This window comes from Bufo gargarizans, chromosome 2, assembly GCF_014858855.1.
Source record: "Bufo gargarizans isolate SCDJY-AF-19 chromosome 2, ASM1485885v1, whole genome shotgun sequence".
Lineage (NCBI taxonomy): Eukaryota > Metazoa > Chordata > Amphibia > Anura > Bufonidae > Bufo > Bufo gargarizans.
Window position 1 is genome coordinate 647,880,898 of NC_058081.1, and position 20,844 is coordinate 647,901,741.

At 44.3% G+C, this 20,844-nt stretch overlaps 1 protein-coding gene across 1 annotated transcript in view; it reads left to right on the forward strand.

Annotated features, from left to right (window-relative positions):
- LOC122926902 (tyrosine-protein kinase receptor UFO-like) overlaps nt 1–20,844 on the forward strand; it is an 81,143-nt gene that overhangs the window by 39,780 nt on the left and 20,519 nt on the right. The window contains exons 5-12 of the mRNA XM_044278422.1: nt 4,776–4,856; nt 7,894–8,009; nt 13,307–13,502; nt 18,439–18,578; nt 19,211–19,355; nt 19,444–19,455; nt 19,836–19,971; nt 20,062–20,153. Of these exons, the coding sequence (XP_044134357.1) occupies nt 4,776–4,856; nt 7,894–8,009; nt 13,307–13,502; nt 18,439–18,578; nt 19,211–19,355; nt 19,444–19,455; nt 19,836–19,971; nt 20,062–20,153 (918 nt within the window). The remainder of the gene's footprint in view (nt 1–4,775; nt 4,857–7,893; nt 8,010–13,306; nt 13,503–18,438; nt 18,579–19,210; nt 19,356–19,443; nt 19,456–19,835; nt 19,972–20,061; nt 20,154–20,844) is intronic.

Genomic DNA, 20,844 nt, shown 5'->3' on the forward strand with positions numbered 1-20,844 from the left:
TATTTGCGATAAAAATTTGCGAATACAATGCTGTACTGCGGCTGTTGTGCCTGGAAGCTAAGAGCCACACCAGTCCGGCACTGCTTTCAGCTCTTCGGTCACAGGCCGATAAGTGGTTAACCCCGCTCACTTTGACAGTTGGTAAAGTGGTGTGTGACAACAATGCCAATCTGCTGAGCGCGCTGAAACAGGGCAAAATGACACACGTGCTGTCCACTGCACATGTCCTGAACTTAGTCGTACAGAGATTCGTTGTCAAATACCCCAGGGTCCAGGACGTCTTGTGGCAGGCCAGTAAAGTCTCTGGCCATTTTAGAAGATCTTACACGGCCATGGCTTACCTTGCTGACGTTCAGCGGCGACACCACCTGCCCGTCAGACATTTGATTTGTGACAGCCCGACGCGCTGGAACTCCACCTTGTATATGCTTGATAGGCTGCTCCAGCAGCAACGTCCCGTTAACGACTACCTGTACGAACTCAGCAGCAGGACAGGTTCTGGGGAGCTTGGTTTCTTTTCACCGCGCCAGTGGCTGCTTATGCACGACGCAGGCAGACTTCTGCGTCCATTTGATGAGATAACCAAACTGGTCAGTCGCAGCCAGGGCGCCATCAGTGACATCGTACCCTACGCCTTACTGGCCTACAGTAAAATTTGTATCCAGTGACCGCCTAATGTACCTCCAGCCACATCATCACAAGTTCTTTTCTGTCAGGTGAATGCCTAATTTTTGGGGTCTGTGCTCCCGTGGCCTGAAATAAAAATTTTCTAGGCTCCAGCAGGGCACATTTTTGAGAGTTTCCCTTTAAGATGCATAAAAATGGCCCCTGATTAAAATACATATTTTTTCGGGAATTTTTGCCAATGATCCCCCTTTGGTATGTCACTGTCCATGTTGTGGGTATATTTGTGCACTTCTAGTAACTATTTGGTGGCTGCAAATATGACCTGAAGGTTTTTCAGGTTTGCCTGCCATTAAAGTCAATTGGGCCAGCCGCGAACGCGCGGTTTGCGAACATTTGATCGCGAACCTTCCCAGCCGAAGTTCGTCCATCACCAGTCAATGCTTATAAGATGCCTTTACTCTGATAGGTCTCAATCAACCTATGGTTTTAGAGAGGTCTCTATAACCCATAAGAACAGAGTTGAACTGGGGTTCCTCAGGCTCACCAGAGGAAATTATGACTCTGGGCCCAAACCCCTATATCATTAATAAAGTGTAATAGCTTTTGATTCAAAGAAATCAACCCTATGGCAAGGCAGCTCCAAATGTTTTTTTTTTATCCTGGACCTTTGGGGGCCCACTATAGTTTCAGAGCTTTGGCCCACCGGAGGACCCTCTGGTACTCCTGTAGGCCGATGATGGAGTTTGTTCTCCCAGGGCGGGGTCCCTCTTTAGCAAGATGATACATGCCTAGTCAATCAGAAGTATCAGGTCAGTAACGTAGGCCAACAGTATTGTATAACATTTCAGTACAAGGATGTCAGGAGCACATCGCCATATGAGACGTCATTGGGCTGACCACAAGACAGCTGTGTTGTTGTCTCTATGTCTGGAGAGGATGGGTGGGTGGGTTGGTTTCTGATCAATTCCAGATGCCTCAGTCACTTTGCAGCACATCTGGCAGAAAACCAGGGACCTGGAGCCCAGATGAGGACAGATTTCTGAACACAGTACCCCCAGGAGTCTGTATAGTGGTCTAATGTCCAGTACAGGTGGCTGGAGGAGATGTTGGTTTGATAGGCGAGAACTCCCCCCCTCCAGAGTGTCCCATCACCCTTTCCATGTCCCTACGCTCCCCCTTCCCACCCCTCACTCATTGTCTGCTTCACATTCCTCGCTCTGTGGTATTTTCACTCTCGATCTCACGCTCTCGGGGCACATCGTTCTTATTAAAAGCATTTCCTTCCAGCTAAATTTACACACAACCGATTGACGCTTGTTATCAAGACGCTTAAAAAACAAATGGGTTAACCCGCAATTCTCTGCTAATTATGCAATTACCCACAATGCACATCTGGCGGTAAAGATCCGTTTGCTTTATCATATGTTCAGGGTATAGCTATGCAGTATATATTTGCGACTTACGCAGGCGAGAGAGGGGCTCATTCTTGTAGGGACTAATAATATTAACCCTTCCTAACCCTTATAGAAGAAAAAATAAATACAGAAATATGATGTAGGGTGATGCAACTGACCTCCTGGAATACTGCTCCTGCTTATCTATTTCTGAGACTGTCTATATAAGGCCACGTGCACACGACCGCGCCATGTTTTGCAGTCTGCAAATTTGCAGATTCCGCCCATGTGCGTTCCGCACCCAAAAATCCCTAAAAATCATACAGGTAAATCTAGTCCTGCATGTAAATAGGAGGCGTATGACGGATTTGCATGGAGAATTATAGAATAGTTACCATCTCCTTATTCATACTGCATTGGTCTCAGTTCACATCCCATAAACAGAGGACAGTTCTACCAGGGTAACAGCAATCTCAGTCTTGACGGCCTGTTATTCACATGTAAATATCGTCCTTTATTTGCATTTTCGCATTCCTCAAGTCTTGCAGACCCCCGACCTGCACGTGGGGGCAGATACCGATTATGACGTATGAATTGTTTGCTTTGGAGAGGTTCACCTATTAGATCATGTTAAATACGACGGTTAGACTTGCCTGTGAAGGATTTGGAAGCAAAATGACTTCCCTCAGGGGAACATATATATTCATGCCTTGCCAAAAATAATATTAATTTGGAGCACAAGACGGGGAGTGGCAGCGGTTGTGCCACGGTATTATCTACAAGCTTATTTCTATGGAAAAACAAAACAAAAAACGTTAAAACATTTTAACACAAAAAATTGCAATGCTCAGAGGTGTATACCCGAATATCATATTCTACTCCAGGTCATACTCCTAGGTGTCTTGAAAGCTGAGATATGGAGGATTGATAAGTGAGGTCTATATACTATATACAAATGCTTTAGCTATCCCTGTGCCTTTCTCTGACATGAAGGTAACGGGATGGTCACCTGCAAGTAGACACAGAAGTAACAGGATGGTCTTCTGAGAGTAGACATGGAGGTAACAGGATGGTCACCTGCAACTAGGCATGGAGTTGACAGGGTCGTCACCTGCGAGTAGACATGAAGGTAACAGGATGGTCAGCTGCAAGTAGACACAGAAGTAACAGAATGGTCATCTGAGAGTAGATGTGGAAGTAACAGGATGGTCACCTGCAAATAGACATGAAGGTAACAGGATGGTCACCTACAAATAAGCATGGAGTTAACAGGGTCGTCACCTGTGAGTAGACATGGAGGTAACAGGGGGGTCATCTGCAAATAGAAATGAAGATAACAAGGTGGTCTGCTGCGAGTAGACACAGAAGTAACAGGATGGTCATCTGAGAGTAGACATGGAGGTAACTTGGTGGTCATCTGTGAATAGACATGAAGATAAAAGGATGGTCACCTGTGAGTAGACATAGAGGTAACAGGGTGGTCACCTGTGAGTAGATATGAAACAGGGTGGTCACCGGCAAATAGATATGGAGCTGACAGGATGGTCATCTCCAAATAGACATGGAGGTAACAGGGTGGTTATCTTCAAATAAGGTAACAGGATGGTCATCTGAGAGTAGACATGAAGGCAACAGGGTGGTCACCTACCAATAGACAAAGAGGTAACAGGGTCTTCACCAGCAAATAGACAAGAAGATAACAGAGTGTTGGTCACCTGCAAATAGACAAGAAGGTAACAGAATAGTCACCTGCGAATAGACATGGGGGTAACAGGTCATGAATCTTAATATATAAATCCTTTGTTCTTATGGGAGATAAGTACATGTCAGAAGTGTCTATTCCACGCACCCTGTTGAGAACACAAGCATGTTTTGTCGAGCACGCATGTGTATAGGGGGTTCAGGAGGAATAGCTGTTGATATAGCGACCTTTGACATATAAGACAAGTTTATTTCAGTTTACTCCCTCTTTAAACATCCAGAACCAAAATACTGAACAAGCAGGAATGAAGACAGTACGTGTAAGGGCCACCAAACAATTCTCCATATCACAACTTCCTGGCCTCCTGTGAATATGACATGGGAGCGAGAGATACTGTGGCCAACTGCATTCGCACATAAATATTACAAGGATCCGAGTCTTATTCACGTGCCCATAGTAGTTCCTGACTATAGAACTAATGTCAGTCACCGTTCATATTGTAATATTTCCTATGACCCATTTCAGATACTGAAATTGTCCATGTTCAGTCCACATGAATTGTCCATAGGAATGAGGACAGAGGCTTTTATTGCTTCTAGTACAGGTCAATAGGCATAATATCATGGATGTACCCAATGTGTAAGCACTTGCTACCTCTCATAGGGTACGGCCACACAATCAGGTTTCTGGATACAGTTTTTGAAGTCAAAAACAGGAGTGAACTCAAAAAGGAGGAGAAGTCATATCTATACTTTATACTGTCTCCTTTATAATCCTCTTCTGATTTTGGCTTCCACACCTGATTGTGTGGTCATGCCCTTATGCTTTTTGATAATACTCCAGACCCTACTTCCCTATGAATGATGTTGTCCTGTACCTCCAATGATGCACGCATTGCTCTTCTCAGTAGACCGTACGCTTGACACAACCAGTGTGATAGAGGTTCATATACACGTCAGTGTTGGTATATGTCCTCAGAGCAGATTCTGACTTGTTGCCGTACGTTACATTTTTGTACCACAGAACACTTATTGTTCCCTCTCTTCCCTCAGGTCTTAATAAATCCTCTTTGTTCTCCTGTGAAGCTCATAATGGAAAAGGTGTTACTACATCCAGGACCGCAACTATTAAAGGTAAACTACAAAGAAGATCAGATCTTATGTTGTATACTGTGGAGGAGATCAGACTTTGTACACTTAGGAGTGAGGTTGACATAGTGCGGAGAGAGTGGATCAGATCCTATACTGATGTGTAATTTGAAGCCCCTGGATTCCAAAATTTTCAACCTTGATCCCAACCTGCTATTGTGTCCTTTATAATACTGGTATCTTCTTAGGCTACTTTCCCACATGGGTCAAAGAAATCCGGCAGGATGTTCTGGCAGAGAACAGCCTGTCTGAGTTCTCCAGATTCAGCATAGCCAGATAGTGACGCGTGCCTGCAGGACACCATTGACTATAATGGGGTGCGGCATGGATCTGGCCACTCCCTGGCATTTCCGCCGGGATTGGGCTGGAAAAAAACTGCTGCTCGCAACGGTTTTTATATATGCCAGATTCTCACTGCATCCCAGCATGGTCAATATGGTTGGGTGGGCACAAGGCACTATCTCTGACGGAACAGCCTGACGGATTTCTTTGACATGTGTACTACTAGCCTTATGTGGCAGAGGAGCCTTTGAGCCCCAGCAGACACCATAACCGACCATAAACACTGAAAAACGTGTTGAATAAATTCAAAACAGCTACTCTTCATCAATCTTTTTTGAATAAAAAAGATTGATGAACAGTCGCTGTCCCACGTGCCGTATATCTCCATCCTGGTACGACCGGAGCGCTACATGCTACAGGCGATCCTGGCTGGGGGTTGTGCTCCAGGTGTCTTGAGCTTTATCCTGGTGGCACGCCCCCTGTGAAGTGAGTGCTTCAGGGTGTCTCCTGTTTTGAATTTATTCAACACATTTTTCAGTGTTTATTTGACCATTATATGCTTAATTTATGCTTGTTTTCTCTTCATAAATATTGACAATACGTAGCCCAAATAGCACGCTAGTTGTATTGTTATTCACTTGGGTGTTATATTTATTCACCCTGAGGCTTGTATTTGGCCCATTAATATCACCCTTCTTTGCTGAGAGTGGCGCTGTCATTTGTTTGTTTGTCCTTTGTTTGTCATATATGTGAGTAGGGCCGTGTTTTGAGACGTCCTTCTTGACGTTCCAGCCGTTCACGGCCCAACTTTTCTCCTTCACCATCCTCTATAGCTACACCCCTAAGGGCTTTTACACATCAGCTTTTTGTTCTTCTGATCCATCAGAAGAACCAAATGTATTTTTTTAAAGTGTTCATGTTTCTTTAGAGCATCAGTTATGCCCAGTTACTGTGCAACCCATCAAGTATCAACAATTTTTTGTAGGAAGATCAGCTCCTGTATTGTACAGTGTGGAGGAGATCAGATCCTGTATTGTACAGTGTGGAGGAGATCAGATCCTGTATTGTACAATGTGGAGGAGATCAGATCCTGTATTGTACAGTATGGAGGAGATCAGCTCCTGTATTGTACAGTGTGGAGGAGATCAGATCCTGTATTGTACAGTATGGAGGAGATCAGCTCCTGTATTGTACAGTATGGAGGAGATCAGATCCTGTATTGTACAGTGTGGAGGAGATCAGATCCTTTATTGTACAGTGTGGAGGAGATCAGCTCCTGTATTTTACAGTGTGGAGGAGATCAGATCATGTATTGTACAGTGTAAGGAGATCAGATCCTGTATTGTACAGTGTGGAGGAGATCAGATCCTGTATTGTACAGTGTAGAGGAGATCAGATCCTGTATTGTACAGTGTGGAGGAGATCAGATCCTGTATTGTACAGTGTGGAGGAGATCAGATCCTGTACTGTACAGTGTGGAGGAGATCAGATCCTGTATTGTACAGTGTGGAGGAGATCAGATCCTGTACTGTACAGTGTGGAGGAGATCAGATCCTGTATCGTACAGTGTGGGGGAGATCAGATCCTGTATTGTGCAGTGTGGAGGAGATCAGCTCCTGTATTGTCCAGTGTGGAGGAGATCAGATTCTGTATTGTACAGTGTGGAGGAGATCAGATTCTGTATTGTACAGTGTGAAGGAGATCAGCTCCTGTATTGTACAGTGTGGAGGTGATCAGATCCTGTACAATACAGTGTGGAGGAGATCAGATTCTGTATTGTACAGTATGGAGGAGATCAGATTCTGTATTGTACAGTATGGAGGAGATCAGATTCTGTATTGTACAGTGTGGAGGAGATCAGCTCCTGTATTGTACAGTGTGGAGGAGATCAGCTCCTGTATTGTACAGTGTGGAGGAGATCAGATCCTGTACTGTACAGTGTGGAGGTCCTGCATTGTGTGGTCCATTATTAGCAGATCTTGTATTAATGTGCAGCACTTCCAACCATGAAGAATCAGTGTCTCAGCAGGTACCATAAGGTGCAGATAGAAAAGACCCTTTTATAAACCCATGGGCTTTGGTTTCACGCTGATCATTCCCACCTGTTTATTGACTCGGTGACACATCTCTGCGGAAGATTCCTGCTGCAAGAATGTGGCTGATTCACTTGTTTAGATCCAACGTGGTCTGACTCAGTGCCCACTAACCTCACTGGCATCTGAGGGAGCATATGGGGGGGGAACGCCGGCTGGAGTTAACCACTTCTTACCTTATCGTAATCTCTCCTATGAACTTACAATTTATATTGAATGAATCAATTCCATGCTAGACGTCTTTTTGGGGTGCCGCTGCTTGTAGGAGCACCTCATCTGTTGTATTGTTTTATTGGGATCGGTGTGGAATATGACTTATGCCACCCTGGACAATGCTTAAGGATCTCCTAAGATGCCACCTTGATCATTTAGACGTGTTTGTGTTTGCCTTTTTCTTTGGTGGTTCCATACTTTTGTCTATTGAAGAAGACAGGTAGTTATTGTGGCCACCATGATCTCAGTGACCCTTCTGGTCACATTGAGTATATTGCAGAAAACTGAACAACATCTTGGTTGTGCATCTATCATACCCTTGGCCATCTCTTGACCACCATATCAATACTTTTTGTCCACATTGAAATAGAGTTTAGATATGGTTTTTGGGCGATGTTAATAACGTAACTCTTTCTTTCCTCCATATATTGTAGTTCTACCCAGGAGGCCAAAAGATTTGACGCTGGTGACTCGGAGTACCACTCAACTGGAGATATCCTGGCAGCCTGGAGACAGCGGTGCTCACCCAGTGTATGTGTGTACAGTGCAGGTGGGTGCAAGATCAGGTCAATATCATGTTATTAGGGATGGAAAAAAACTATTGGACCAATGAGCCAATCAGGGCTGGTGGTATAGATAAAGGGTATCTAGACAGAAATCAAAGTAGACCCCCTGTCCACCATTTTGCAACTTGCGTTATCCTATTGAACCAATGAACCAGTAAGAGCGGGTGATATTCAAAAGGGTATCAGGGCAAAAATCCAAGTCGAGCCCCCTGTCTACTTTTTTTAAATTAAAGACTACGCAACGAAACTGTATTCAAGTGCTGGAACATTTCTTCACGTTTTTCTACAATCCAAGAACTTACCTGGTTCATTCCATGCCTTTGGATTAAGATAGAGATGAGCTTTTTACTTAGACACCTGTCCACTTGCCTTATCCTACTGGACCAATGAACCAGTATGGGTGGCAAACCAAAAGGTATCAGGGCAAAAATCTAAGTAGACCCCCCCTGTCCACCATTTTTGCTACTTGCCTTATCCTACTGGACCAATGAACGAGCTAGGACGAGTGGTATACAAAAAAGTATCAGGGCAAAAATCAAAATAGAGCCCCCGGTCCACCATTTTTGCTACCTGCCTTATCCTACTGGACCAATGAACCAGTCAGGGAAGGTGGTATAGAAAAGGGTATCAGGGCAAAAATCAAAATAGAGTTCCCTGTCCACCAGTTTTGCTACTTGCCTTATAATTTTAGATGCACTGTCAGTTTTCTGCTTGGATGTCGGTCTCATCGGCAGGATTTGCTAAAAAAAAAGAAAGGAGCCTTAGGCAATGGCCCAGTTTGCCACCAACAAAGCAAAATCTTGAGTGAAACCATCCATACTGTACAGAATTCCTTGCTAATTGAATTAACAGGTTAATTATGGGACCTAATTGGCTTGTTGCATTCCTCCGGAGGCGCTGTTTTCAGTAAGGGGTGACGGATTATCTCGGCCAGGCAGGGATAATCATTACTCACATTCAACAATGGTATCAAGTGAATGTAACAAGGGAGACCCGTCTTTCAACGCCTCATCTGTAATGAGTGGAGGGAGGGGGTGAAGGATCTACGGGTGGGGTTGGCATGTTTTGTTAGGTGGGACATAAAGAGCTGAGGAGACATTGACAAGCCGATAGAACACAAGAGATTACACAGAGTAATTATCACTGGCGTGACAATCACCGTGCAGGATGAGAATACTGAATGCTGTCTGTGTCAGATGGCTGCTGTAAAGCATCATGGATGTGGAGGAGGCGGATCATCAGACATAGACCAATATTTGGCCTCCTCCTTCCACTCCTGGAGATACAATCGCTCTGATTAAGGCCTCATGCACACAACCGTTTTTCGGGTCCGCATCCGAGCCGCAGTTTTTGCGGCTCGGATGCGGACCTATTCACTTCAATGGGGCCGCAAAAGATGCGGACAGCACTCCGTGTACTGTCCGCATCCATTGCTCCGTTCCGAGGCCCCGCAAAAAAAAATATAGCATGTCCTATTCTTGTCCGTTTTGCCGTCAAAAATAGGCATTTATACCATGGGCCGCCCGTTCTGTTCGGCAAATTGCAGAAGGCACACGGGCAGCTTCTGTTTTTTGCGGACCAGAAAAAAACTGAATGGTCGTGTGCATGAGTCCAAATGGTAACGGAACAGACATTATATTGTAAATTCAGAACATTCATGTACCCTCTTAAAAACCTTATTACCTATCATGGTAATATGATTTGTTAAGGAGGACCTCTAACTTTTCCTGATATGTCTTTTTAGCTAATACGTGCACCCCCCATGGAAAACAGTTCTAAGGCATCTATTCTTACGACTGTATATTGTGCTTTCCCTTTATTATTCCTGCTAGAAGTTATAAATGAATTACTGGCAGTTTACAATGAAGGTCCAGTTGGGTGTTACCAATTGATTGGTGTCCCTGCACAGTTTGACACTATCCATTCAATCCTGCCAGTGTCACACTGTGCAGGGACACACCTGAACTGATAACACCCATGTGAACATTCATTGAAAATTGCACACTACAACTGGTAGCACCCATCTGGACCTTCACTGCAAATTGCACACGCCATCTGTTAACACCCATCTGGACATTCATTGCAAAGTGCATACACCAACTGGTAACACCCATCTGGACCTTCATCGCAAAGTGCACACACCAACTGGTAGCACCCATCTGGACCTTCACTGCAAATTGCACACTCCATCTGTTAACACCCATCTGGACCTTCATTGCAAAGTACAGACACCAACTGGTAACACCCATCTGGACCTTCATCGAAAAAGTGCACACAGCAACTGGTAACACCCATCTGGACCTTCATTGCAAATTGCACACACCGCATGGCAGCATAGTCCATACAGGCTTGATGCCCATGACACCTAAACCTATGGACTTGATTATCTATAAATTGATTATCTATAAATAGTAAATTGAAACAAGTGATTGTGTCAGGTCTCCCATGGTGTAGGTGACACCGTGGGTTAGACAAGAGTTCAGTTAAACCGAAGATCATACTGCCCCCTATTGGTAAAAAGAATTGCAAACAAAGAGCTCAATGGTTCCCATTCATGAATCATGGTCCTCACTGCTGCATGAATGAAACTTCCTGTTCATGGTTTCTAAAACGAGATCGAAAGGGGAAGAATTAGCTGCTGACGGTGGTGACTTCTCCATTAGTAGAAACAAAGACAAAGGGAAATCAGATTAGTGGACGGCGGCCAGTGCTTCATTCTTTGCTAATAGCATCCGACGGCAGGGAATGTGATGGAAGAGGTCACCAGCATCTCCAACAATTGTCCTACACTTTTAGGCCTCATGCACACAACCGTTTTTCGGGTCCACATCCGAGCCGCAGTTTTCGCGGCTCGGGTGCGGACCCATTCACTTCAATGGGGTCGCAAAAGATGCGGACAGCACTCCGTGTACTGTCTGCATCCGTTGCGCCGTTCCGAGGCCCTGCAAAAAAAAATATAGCAAGTCCTATTCTTATCTGTTTTGCGGACAAGAATAGGCATGTCTACAATGGGCCGCCTGTTCCGTTCTGCAAATTGCGGAAGGCCCATGGGCGGCTTCCATTTTTTGCGGATCCGAGGTTTGCGGACCGCAGAAAAAAAGGAACGGTCGTGTGAATGGGGCCTTACAATGTGTCATCAGAAAATGACATGGACGGATCCGTTCAGATAATACTACCGCATGCATCCGTTCTGAAAGGATCCGCTTGTATTATCTTTAACATAGCCATGACGGATCTGTCTTGAAAACCATTGAAAGTCAATAGAGGACGGATCCGTTTTCTATTGTGCCAGATTGTGTCAGTGAAAACGGATCCGTCCCCATTGACTTACATTGTGTGCCAGGACGGATCCGTCCCCATTGACTTACATTGTGTGCCAGGATGGATCCGTTTGGCTCAGTTTCATCAGATGGAATAGAGACGGAACTTAGGCAAACTGAGCGGATCCTTTTCCATTCAGAATGCATTATAATACAAACTGATCCGTTTTTGACCGCTTGTGAGAGCCCTGAACGGATCTCACAAACGGAAAGCCAAAGCGCCAGTGTGAAAGTAGCCTTAGACATATTTTTTAATAATTTTTGATGGTGGTTATTTTTAATTTTCCATGATAATATCTATTTTTAATAGAAATCCTAAAATCCTGCAGTTTTTACTTCTGGCCACTAAGCCTAATAATAGGCACTACTTCGTGGTCTGTACAAATCACTTTACTGCAGTCATCTGCTTATCATTACAGGCAGGATTAGAATAGCAGATAACACTTATATGTATATGGATAACACAGGAGCCATCATTCACAATAGGTGATTGTCAAAGGTTATCTGCTCCCCCTCCCCCTGGAGTCCCCTCCAGTCCATTGTGTCTATGGCCCATGGAGGCTGCTGTAAAGCATATCTCTAAATGCTGTTAAGAACAACTCAGGCAAGATGGCCGCCCCCATAGTCATGTTCAGGAAGTAGAAATCAGAAAATAAAAATAGATTAGAAAAAAGGATATGGTCACTATCTGTTTTTAATTGGCAGAAAAAAAAGGTTGGTGAGACATTCCCTTTAAACAGTCGTGTCCTAAAGATAACTGTAAGGCCAGGAGTCCCCAGATTGTAGACTGCTCTATGTGTGTAGTGTACAGATTGTATACAATTTTCTACTAGAATGGTAGAAGACGGAGGAGGATTTGGTTGCCTTGAATGTAGCAGCAGTTCTTTTTTTTTTACCTTGTGGTGGCTGAAGGTGGACATCTAAGCAGGGTTAGACTGGCCCACCAGATTATGAGAGAAAACAAAACATTTGGAGCTTCCTTTAGGGCTAATCACCTACACTAGGGTCTAATCCTTTAATACAAAACCTATTAGACTTTATTGATGATAAAGGGCTTGGGCTCCGGGAATAATTTCCACTGGTGGGCGCAAGAAACCACAAAGGCTAGCTCCATTCAAGAACCTCATCCATAAAAGCTTTGTAGATCTTGACACAATAAACCCTTTAAACGTAAACCCAACGCTTATTATCCTAGCTACACCTCCAAAAATATCCTTAGTTAGAACCCCAAGACCATCCTGTTTTTTTTTAGCAGAAAGGATCACATATGTCTACACTCCAGGACTGTGCTATTAATCCAGGACTATCTTACTATATCTTAGGCACTTGAGGTGGGTTTGGGTAGCATGGAGACAAATGAAAGATGTCCCCATACCACACTTGGTTATATGTGGTCACCTAGTGATGGTTTAGTGTCCATACAGAGACCGATACATATTGGACCTGTGTAGTTAAAGTCTAGGAACAGCCTCTTCTGGATGATACCGTTTATTGCTAGTCTTTCCAGGCAGGAGATATTGTGCCCATTGTTCCTTTATAGTTTAGTAATGTTAAGGTTGCATGTATTGGTCTTCTGATATTGGTTTATAAGAGTAGTCTTGTTCAGATTGTTAATCGAGTAAGGTCCAGTGTTCAGAAGCCCCTTGTATCAGCTAGAGCTGAGAACACCTACAACAAGTGTCTCTTGGCCTGAAGGACCTAACTCATGAATTACACAGGTTTTAATGATAACTGTTGTATCATGAACATGTATACCAGGACGTCACAATAGGTTTCTAGTTTTGTTTTCTTCTCCTGCCCCAAGTTCCTTATTACTGTTAGACTGTGGTTTGAATTGGGGCTTTTCATTGTTACAGGTTAAAAAAAGAAGAACTACAGCAGTGACTTTTTCAAAAATGTTCAGCTTCTAAACATTTTCTGTTTTGTGTTGTCTTCTAATTGGCCTTCTTTTCCTCCCTTAGGCTACTGCTCCTCATAGCCACCTCAGTACCACTCCTCACCATAAGATCTACAACCAGAACATCAATGTGCCCCCTTATACTCATATCATCAGTGACCTTGCTCCCTACTCTGTTTACAATGTGCGTGTGTCCTGCCTGAACCACGAGGGGGTATCCCACTGGACAGAATGGGTCCCAATGGAAACCTTGGAAGGAGGTATGAGAGTCTGGGAGGGACTGGAAGTTCAGATTTTTTTTTAATGTTTAAGAGTATAAGAGGAGCAAAGAACTTACCAGTTTATATGGGAACATCTTCAAAGAGCAGGATCAATCCTATTAAACCAGAAATACCTCATGGTAGAGTTGAGTCTGCTGACTTAAATGATTCCTTTCTTGTAAAAAAATCGGTTTGATGCGTTCCTGAGGAAAAAAATAAATAAAATTGTCTTCTTTATAAAAATTTGATCTGCAGTGCACTGGGGGTGGGGCTTAGCCCTTGAGTGCACCTGAGCACCTCAGCTTTCCAGTCTTCATTGTCCAAGATGTGGCTAAGACAGGTATCATTTTAATCAGGAGGATCCAACCTACCAGGCAAGGTGCTAGTTCTATAAGGGTAATCCTGCTGACAGGTGCACTTTAAAGGGGTTTTCAGAGTTATTTTTTTTATTCTTTCTATGTTTCTAACTAGGCAACTGTAACAGCTTTCCAATTAACTTACTTTATCTCCAGTGGCTGGTTTCTCAGATTTCACATGACCTGTGATGTCAGCTTCTCTCCCTGCTCTGATAATGTTGGTGCACAAGCCTGAGAGACCTGTACACCAGATCTGTCACTGTTCTGGCCACACCCCCCTGCACTGCAGGCTGCTGCTTGTTGCTCTCTCCCAGGATTCTTAACCCCTTCAGCTGCACAGACTCAGGGCTGAAGTGTTTACTGTGTAGCTGCAGACAGCGAGGAGACAAATGCTGGGCACAGGAGCTGAAAGAGAAGTTCTGCAAAGCATTGCAGGTAGAGGGAAGATCCTGTGTGTATTAGCAGTTCTACACATACAACATGCTGCTGAGTCTCCCAGCAGGCAGACATGTCACTCAGGGCAGCTCTTGTATCCATTCCCTTAGCAGTGTCATTATACAGCTGGGACTTGTAGTTCTACACATACAACATGCTGCTGAGTCTCCCAGCAGGCGGACATGTCACTCAGGGCAGCACTTGTATCCACTCCCTGCAGGGGGAGGGGCAGAAATTGTTTTTATTGCAAGTAAACAAAGGGCTGGAAGAGTACCAGGGAAATGAGGAAATAGATATTTTTTTGCCTAAAACTTGCTTAGCTTAGTTATATATTGCGGACCATCAGATTTACAGTGCTATATTTTTTTTTTCCATAACTCGGACAACCCCTTTAAGATGCCCATACAAAAGTGAAACATTTAGCTACTAAGCGCTTAAAGAGGTTCTGCAGTTTTCTTAAACTGATGATCTACCCTCTGGATAGATCATCAGCATCTGATCGGCAGGGGTCCGACACCTGGGACCCCTGCCGATCAGCTGTTTGAGAAGGCAGTAGTGCCGCGGCCTTCTCACTGTTTACCGCAGACCCAGTGACGTCACGACTAGTATCAATGGCCTTGGGCAGGGCTAAGCTCCATTCAAGTGAACACAGCTTAGTCCCGCCCATACCATTGATACTAGTCGTGACGTCACTGGGTCTGCAGTGATTAGCGAAAAGGCAGTGGCGCTACTGCCTTCTCAAACAGCTGATCGGCAGGGGTCCCGGGTGTCAGACCCCCGCCGATCAGATGCTGATGATCTATCCAGAGGATAGATCATCAATTTAAAAAAACTGCAGAACCCCTTTAAATTATACAGCTCTGAGGACTAAACTTTGTGTCTATATAGCGTGCTTTGCATCTAGCTGAAATGGACAGAGCAGAGGAATTGTTCGGAGAGACCTGTTTCTGAGCTTCTCTAGCCAATCACTATTTCTGAGATCAACGATGGCTGTCGTGATTGTCTGAGTGCAGCTAACTGACCGCAACTGCCAAATGTCTTTTCCAGATGAATGCCAGGCATTCTAAGCAGCCACTAGTTTAATGGGCATCTGTCAGCAGATTTGTACCTATGACACTGTCTGACCTGTTACATGTGCGTTCGGCAGCTGAAGACATCTGTGTTGGTCCCATGTCCATATGTGCCCGCATTGCTGAGAAAAATTATGCTTTAATATATGCAAATGAGCCTCTAGGAGCAATGGGGGAGTTGTCATTACACCTAGAGGTTCTGTTCTCTCTGCAACTGCTGCGCCCTCTGCACTTCGATTGACAGGACCAGGCGGTGAAAATGTCATCACACCCAGACCCAATTAAAGAGCAAAGGGCGCGGCAGTTGCAGAAAATGCTGAGCCTGTAGGTGTAATGGTAACGCCCCCGTTGCTCCTAGAGGCTCATTTGCATATAGTAAAACATAATTTTTCTCAGCAATGCGGGCACATATGACCATGGGACCAACACAGATGCCTTCAGCTGCCAAGCGCACATGTAACAGGTCAGCCAGTGTCACAGGGACAAATCTGCTGACAGATGTCCTGTAAGGAAAGTCATTTATAAGATAGTCATGAAAGGCTAAAGTGCTTCGAAACTGAAAATGGAGATTTTATTTAAATTTTGAATTTTCACCTCACAGATGGTTTAAAAAGTATCATCCGTTTCCTTGTGGCGCTCACTCCTCTGCGCGTTCTCCTTCCCTTTGGCAGGAACTTGCAGGATTATGAGGGGGGCCCCCTTTCAGCCCCGGACCCTTGTAGTAATTAGTACACAAGACACAATCGATACTGTCTGTGTCAGCCGTCCTGCTGACTCTGTTTTCTTCTACTTCTCCTTGTGAAGCGTCTTGTTTTCTCACTTCAACTTGTACCACAGGTCCCACTTTATTTTTTTATGTTAAAGGGTTGTCCGAGTTATGAAAAAAAAAATATAGCACTATAAATCTGATGGGCAGCAATATATAACTGAGCTAAGCAAGTTTTAGCCAAAAAAAAAAAGATATTTCCTTATTTCCCTGATTCTCTTCTGGCCCTTTGTTTACTTGCAATAACAACAATCTCTGCCCCTCCCCCTGCTCTGCAAAGGGAGTGAATACAAGAGCTGCCCTGAGTGACATGTCTGCCTGCTGGGAGACTCAGCAGCATGTTATATGTGTAGGACTGCAAGTCCCAGCTGTACAATGACACTGCTGATATACACAGGATCTTCCCCCTACCTGTTCTTGTGCAATGCTCTGCAGAACTCCTCTAGTCTGTCAGCTTCTATGCCCAGCATTTGTCTCCTCACTGCCTGCAGCTACACAGTAAAGCCTTCAGCCCTGAGTCTGTGCTTCTGAAGGGGTTAAAGTTTTCTCTGAAGAATCCAGGGAGAGAGCAGACAGCGGATGGGCAGTGCAGGGGGGCATGGCCAGCACAGTGACCTCTGTGTACAAACACATATCTGCTCTCTTAGGCTTTGTTCACATCATCGTTTAGCCTTTCCGTTCTCCTGCTCCATTTAGGACCAAGAGAACGGAAAGGACAGATTCGGCAGATAACTGAGACGAACGGAACCTAAAGACCCCTTAGACTACAATGGGGTCCGTAAGGTTTCCGCTCAGAAGATGATTTTGAAGTTGAGACAAAAGTAGTGCATGTAGGACTTTTATGTCTGCTTCAAAAATCTTCCTCTGAGCAGAAACCTAACGGACCCTATTATAGTCTATGGGGTCCTTAGTAGTGTTGATCGAGAATATTCTAATTGCAAATTTTTATCGCGAATATTGGCACTTCGAGAATTCAGGAATATCTAGAATATAGTGCTATATCTTCGTAATCGCGAATATTCTAGATTTTCTTTCATCAGTACCCATGAACCCTCACTGCCTTTTGCTTGTGGGCCAATGAGAAGGCTGCAATATCTTTGACTTTAGGAGTAGTGTTGATCGCGAGTTTTTGTATCACAAATTTTTCCGACTGCCGATTTTTGATGCTCATCACTAGTCCTTAGGTTCCGTTCAGCTCAGTTATGTGCCGAATCCATCCTTTCCATTCTCCTGCTCCGAAACATAGCAGGAGAACAGAAAGGCTAAACGGTGATGTGAACGAAGCCTTAGGCTTGTGCTCTAAACATCATCAGAGTAGGGAGAGAAGCTCTCATCAAAGATCATGTGACCCTCAGTGATATCTGAGAAAGCAGCAACTGTAGATGCAGTAAGTGCATGGTAAAGCCTTTACATAGAAAGAACAAAAAAATAACTTGGACAACCCCTTTAATGTCTCTTAAAGGGATGATGAGGATTAGAAAAGCATAACTGCTTTATTCCTAAAACAGCTCCATGCCTGTCCATGGGTAACGTCAGATCCATTGAAGTGAATAAGGCTGATCTTAAAGTGGTTGTACACTCATTTCCAGACCTCTTAGACTTACCTGATCCCCTGTGCTGGGTCCCGGCCTGTTATCTACCCGGCCTCTGCTACTTGTCTCGGGTCCCTCCATGTAAACTTCCTGTTTGACTCTACTGCTGCCAATCACTTGCTCCTCTTGCATTATGTCAAATGGTCATGTGAAGCAAGGGGAGCTTATAACCGCTGCAGCCAATCACATCAAACCGGAAGTTTACATGGAGAGACCCGAGACAAGCAGGGGTGGAGTTGTGACAAGTTGGGACCTACAGCCAGGGGGTCAGGTAGGTATGATCACCGATGATGCTCCCACCAGTCTGAGCAGTTTGCACAACCCCTTTATATCCCACATTCAGGTGTGGAGATGTTTTTGGAAGAAAGCAGCCATCTTTTTCTAGTCCTTTTTCTAGACAACACTTTGGATTAGCCAATGCTTAAAATACTTATTGCCATTTTAATCATTTTAAGGGGTTACCTGACCACAGTATCCCTCTTGTCCATGGGCTGTGTCTGGTATTGCTGCTCAGGCCCATTCACTTGAACGTGGTCAAGCTGCAGTACCGGACACAACCCCCCAAACAAAAGTGGCGCTGTTGGCTTTTTGGGGGGGAGGGAGGGACCCTTTCTTGTAACCTTATTTAATTTCCTTCTTAATGACACACTTTAGCTTAATTCCAAGAATATGGATCCATGTCTTAGGCTCATGAGAGATTTCTGTTTCTCTTCATAGTTCCGTCTGGTCCCCCTCAAAATGTCACTGCGATTAGGAACGAGACTCTTATTATAATCACATGGAGAGAACCAAGAGCGCCACTGAATGGTGTATTACAGGGTTACAAACTAGCTTATCAAGCTAAGGACCAACCAGAGGTACCAGACTCAAAACTAACCCGTGCAGGTGGTCTATGTATCATCATAGTGTGCAACGTGATTTGTGTGCATGGGTGTCATGGCTGAAGGCAACCAGAACCAACACCAGCTGCAGGTCTGTCAATGAGAACCTTAGACGATATGGCCTACCAGCCCCTTACCTATGACCTATAGTTGAATGAGGTCACTACTGCATCCAGATGTGTAGCTTCAAACTCCTAGGCCCCACACCATGTACAATTTATAACACAGGGGCCTTTGGTCTTCCAGAGCAACTGCCACCATCTATAGCTACACCCCTGCCTCTATCCATGCCATGAGGTACATAGCAGTATTGGACTTGGCATGGGCAATGAGTAAACCTGCTGCGGAGCTTTAGTGTCTACAGACTGAGTTGTGTATGTGTATGTAGTATAGTATTAAACGAATGTAGCTTTATAATGTGTATGTTTACGGCTCTTCGGGAATGGCTGGTGTCCATGCTTGGTCAAAATTAAACGTTGGCTCTGGTTGTGTATGTCAACCCTTGGTGATATTATACAACAGCAATGTTGTGCATAGTACTGTATGTACTAGGCTTAGAATATACAAATATTATATCACATACTCAGTGTAGGGTTTTTACTACACAGGTTGTGGTAGATGCTGGCCTGACCAATGAGGTGATGATGGATATGTTGCAGCCTGTGGACAATCTGACTGTTAGGATCTCCTCTTACACAGTCTCCGGAGATGGTCCTTGGAGTGATCCAGTTGTTGCTATACTCAGTAACTATGGTAAGATGCATCAGCCAACCATTTTCTATATTATATGTATGGTACTGTTGCCTGGTGTCTCATGTATGTCAATTTGCTTTTATTCCAGAGTCTCCGCAAGGTAAGGAACAGAACCGAATACTGACAGCAATGGAGCCCAGATCCGAGTGACTATCAATATTTTATTTTGCGTGCCGTACAGACTAGTTGCCCAGCCTATATCCTATATGTGTACCCCATGCTATGTCTCCAAGGGATGTATTCGCACTGTCACCATGCTATGCTTTTAATGGGTTCAGCAGAATGTAAGATCATGGCCTTGGGTAGGGAGCACTTGGTTGAGTAACATTGAGAAGTACTGCCATTGGGTCTCCTGACTATTCTCCGAATGAATTGCTTTGCATTGGAGAGTCCTTGTCCTATACATTTCTTCTCAAGATGACACCATTCAATGGAAGATTAAAACAAACAAAAAAACAAGCTCATATTTTTATTCAACAGCTGTCAGAGACATGGCATCATCTATTTTCTCCTGGCATTGGTGGTATGTAATGCTGGTGGTTGCTGTGGCAGTTTTCGGAGCCATCGTAGGTGCTATTTTCCTCGCCCATGTCCGAAAGAAGGAGACAAGATATGGGTGAGTCCGCACAATTATATAACAATGAGGCTCATGGAAGACATTGGGTACAGGCCGATGATACTGATATTGTTTTATGTAAATATTTAGGGAGGCCTTTGAACCAACCATGGAGCAAGGAGAACTGGTGGTCCGGTACAGAGTACGGAAGTCTTATAGCAGAAGAACCACAGAAGCCACCTGTAAGTCTGACATGTTCCTCTGTATACCACCATGTATATGGTCAAAGATCTCCAAAAATGGGTCTTCGTATGTTTCGATTCATAGTACCTAGCTCAAGAACATTTAGAACCCATATTTAGTATCTTTGACTGCTAGTGCAATCTGATGGCCTTTGACCACACAACCTCAAGCTCGAAAGCTACAGATGTGGAGGGTTAGAAAACTATGGGAATATCCTGTTGCTTTCTGTTGAAATTCAGTCTTATGTAACTAATAAATATTTATGACGCCACATGTCAGGATAGCCCCTCGTGCACAGACTGTAGTCGTGGGAGCTAGCACAGGGATAGGTGGGGTTGCCTGTTGGACCAGACTGATTGATGCAAGATCTGGAGCAGTCGTCAGAGTATCTGTGCATACTCCATCCACTTGGCTGAACATCAGGAAATTTCTGTTCATGTTTTGTGCTGAATAACACTGGGATCCAGGCTGCTCCATGGTTACAGAGAGACCTTTCTGCTGGTGATGGTTTCTTCCACGCAGTCAGTCTAGCTTAAGCCTCTTCTGGGACCAGCAGGAGAAGGCTGTTTCCCGAGAAAAACATTGTATAAATTTTAATGGAGGACTATTGCACAACTGATAAACCTTATAAGTTTCATATGTTTTCCAGTGTGGTCATTGTTTCTTATTGCATTACATAGTAACATAGTA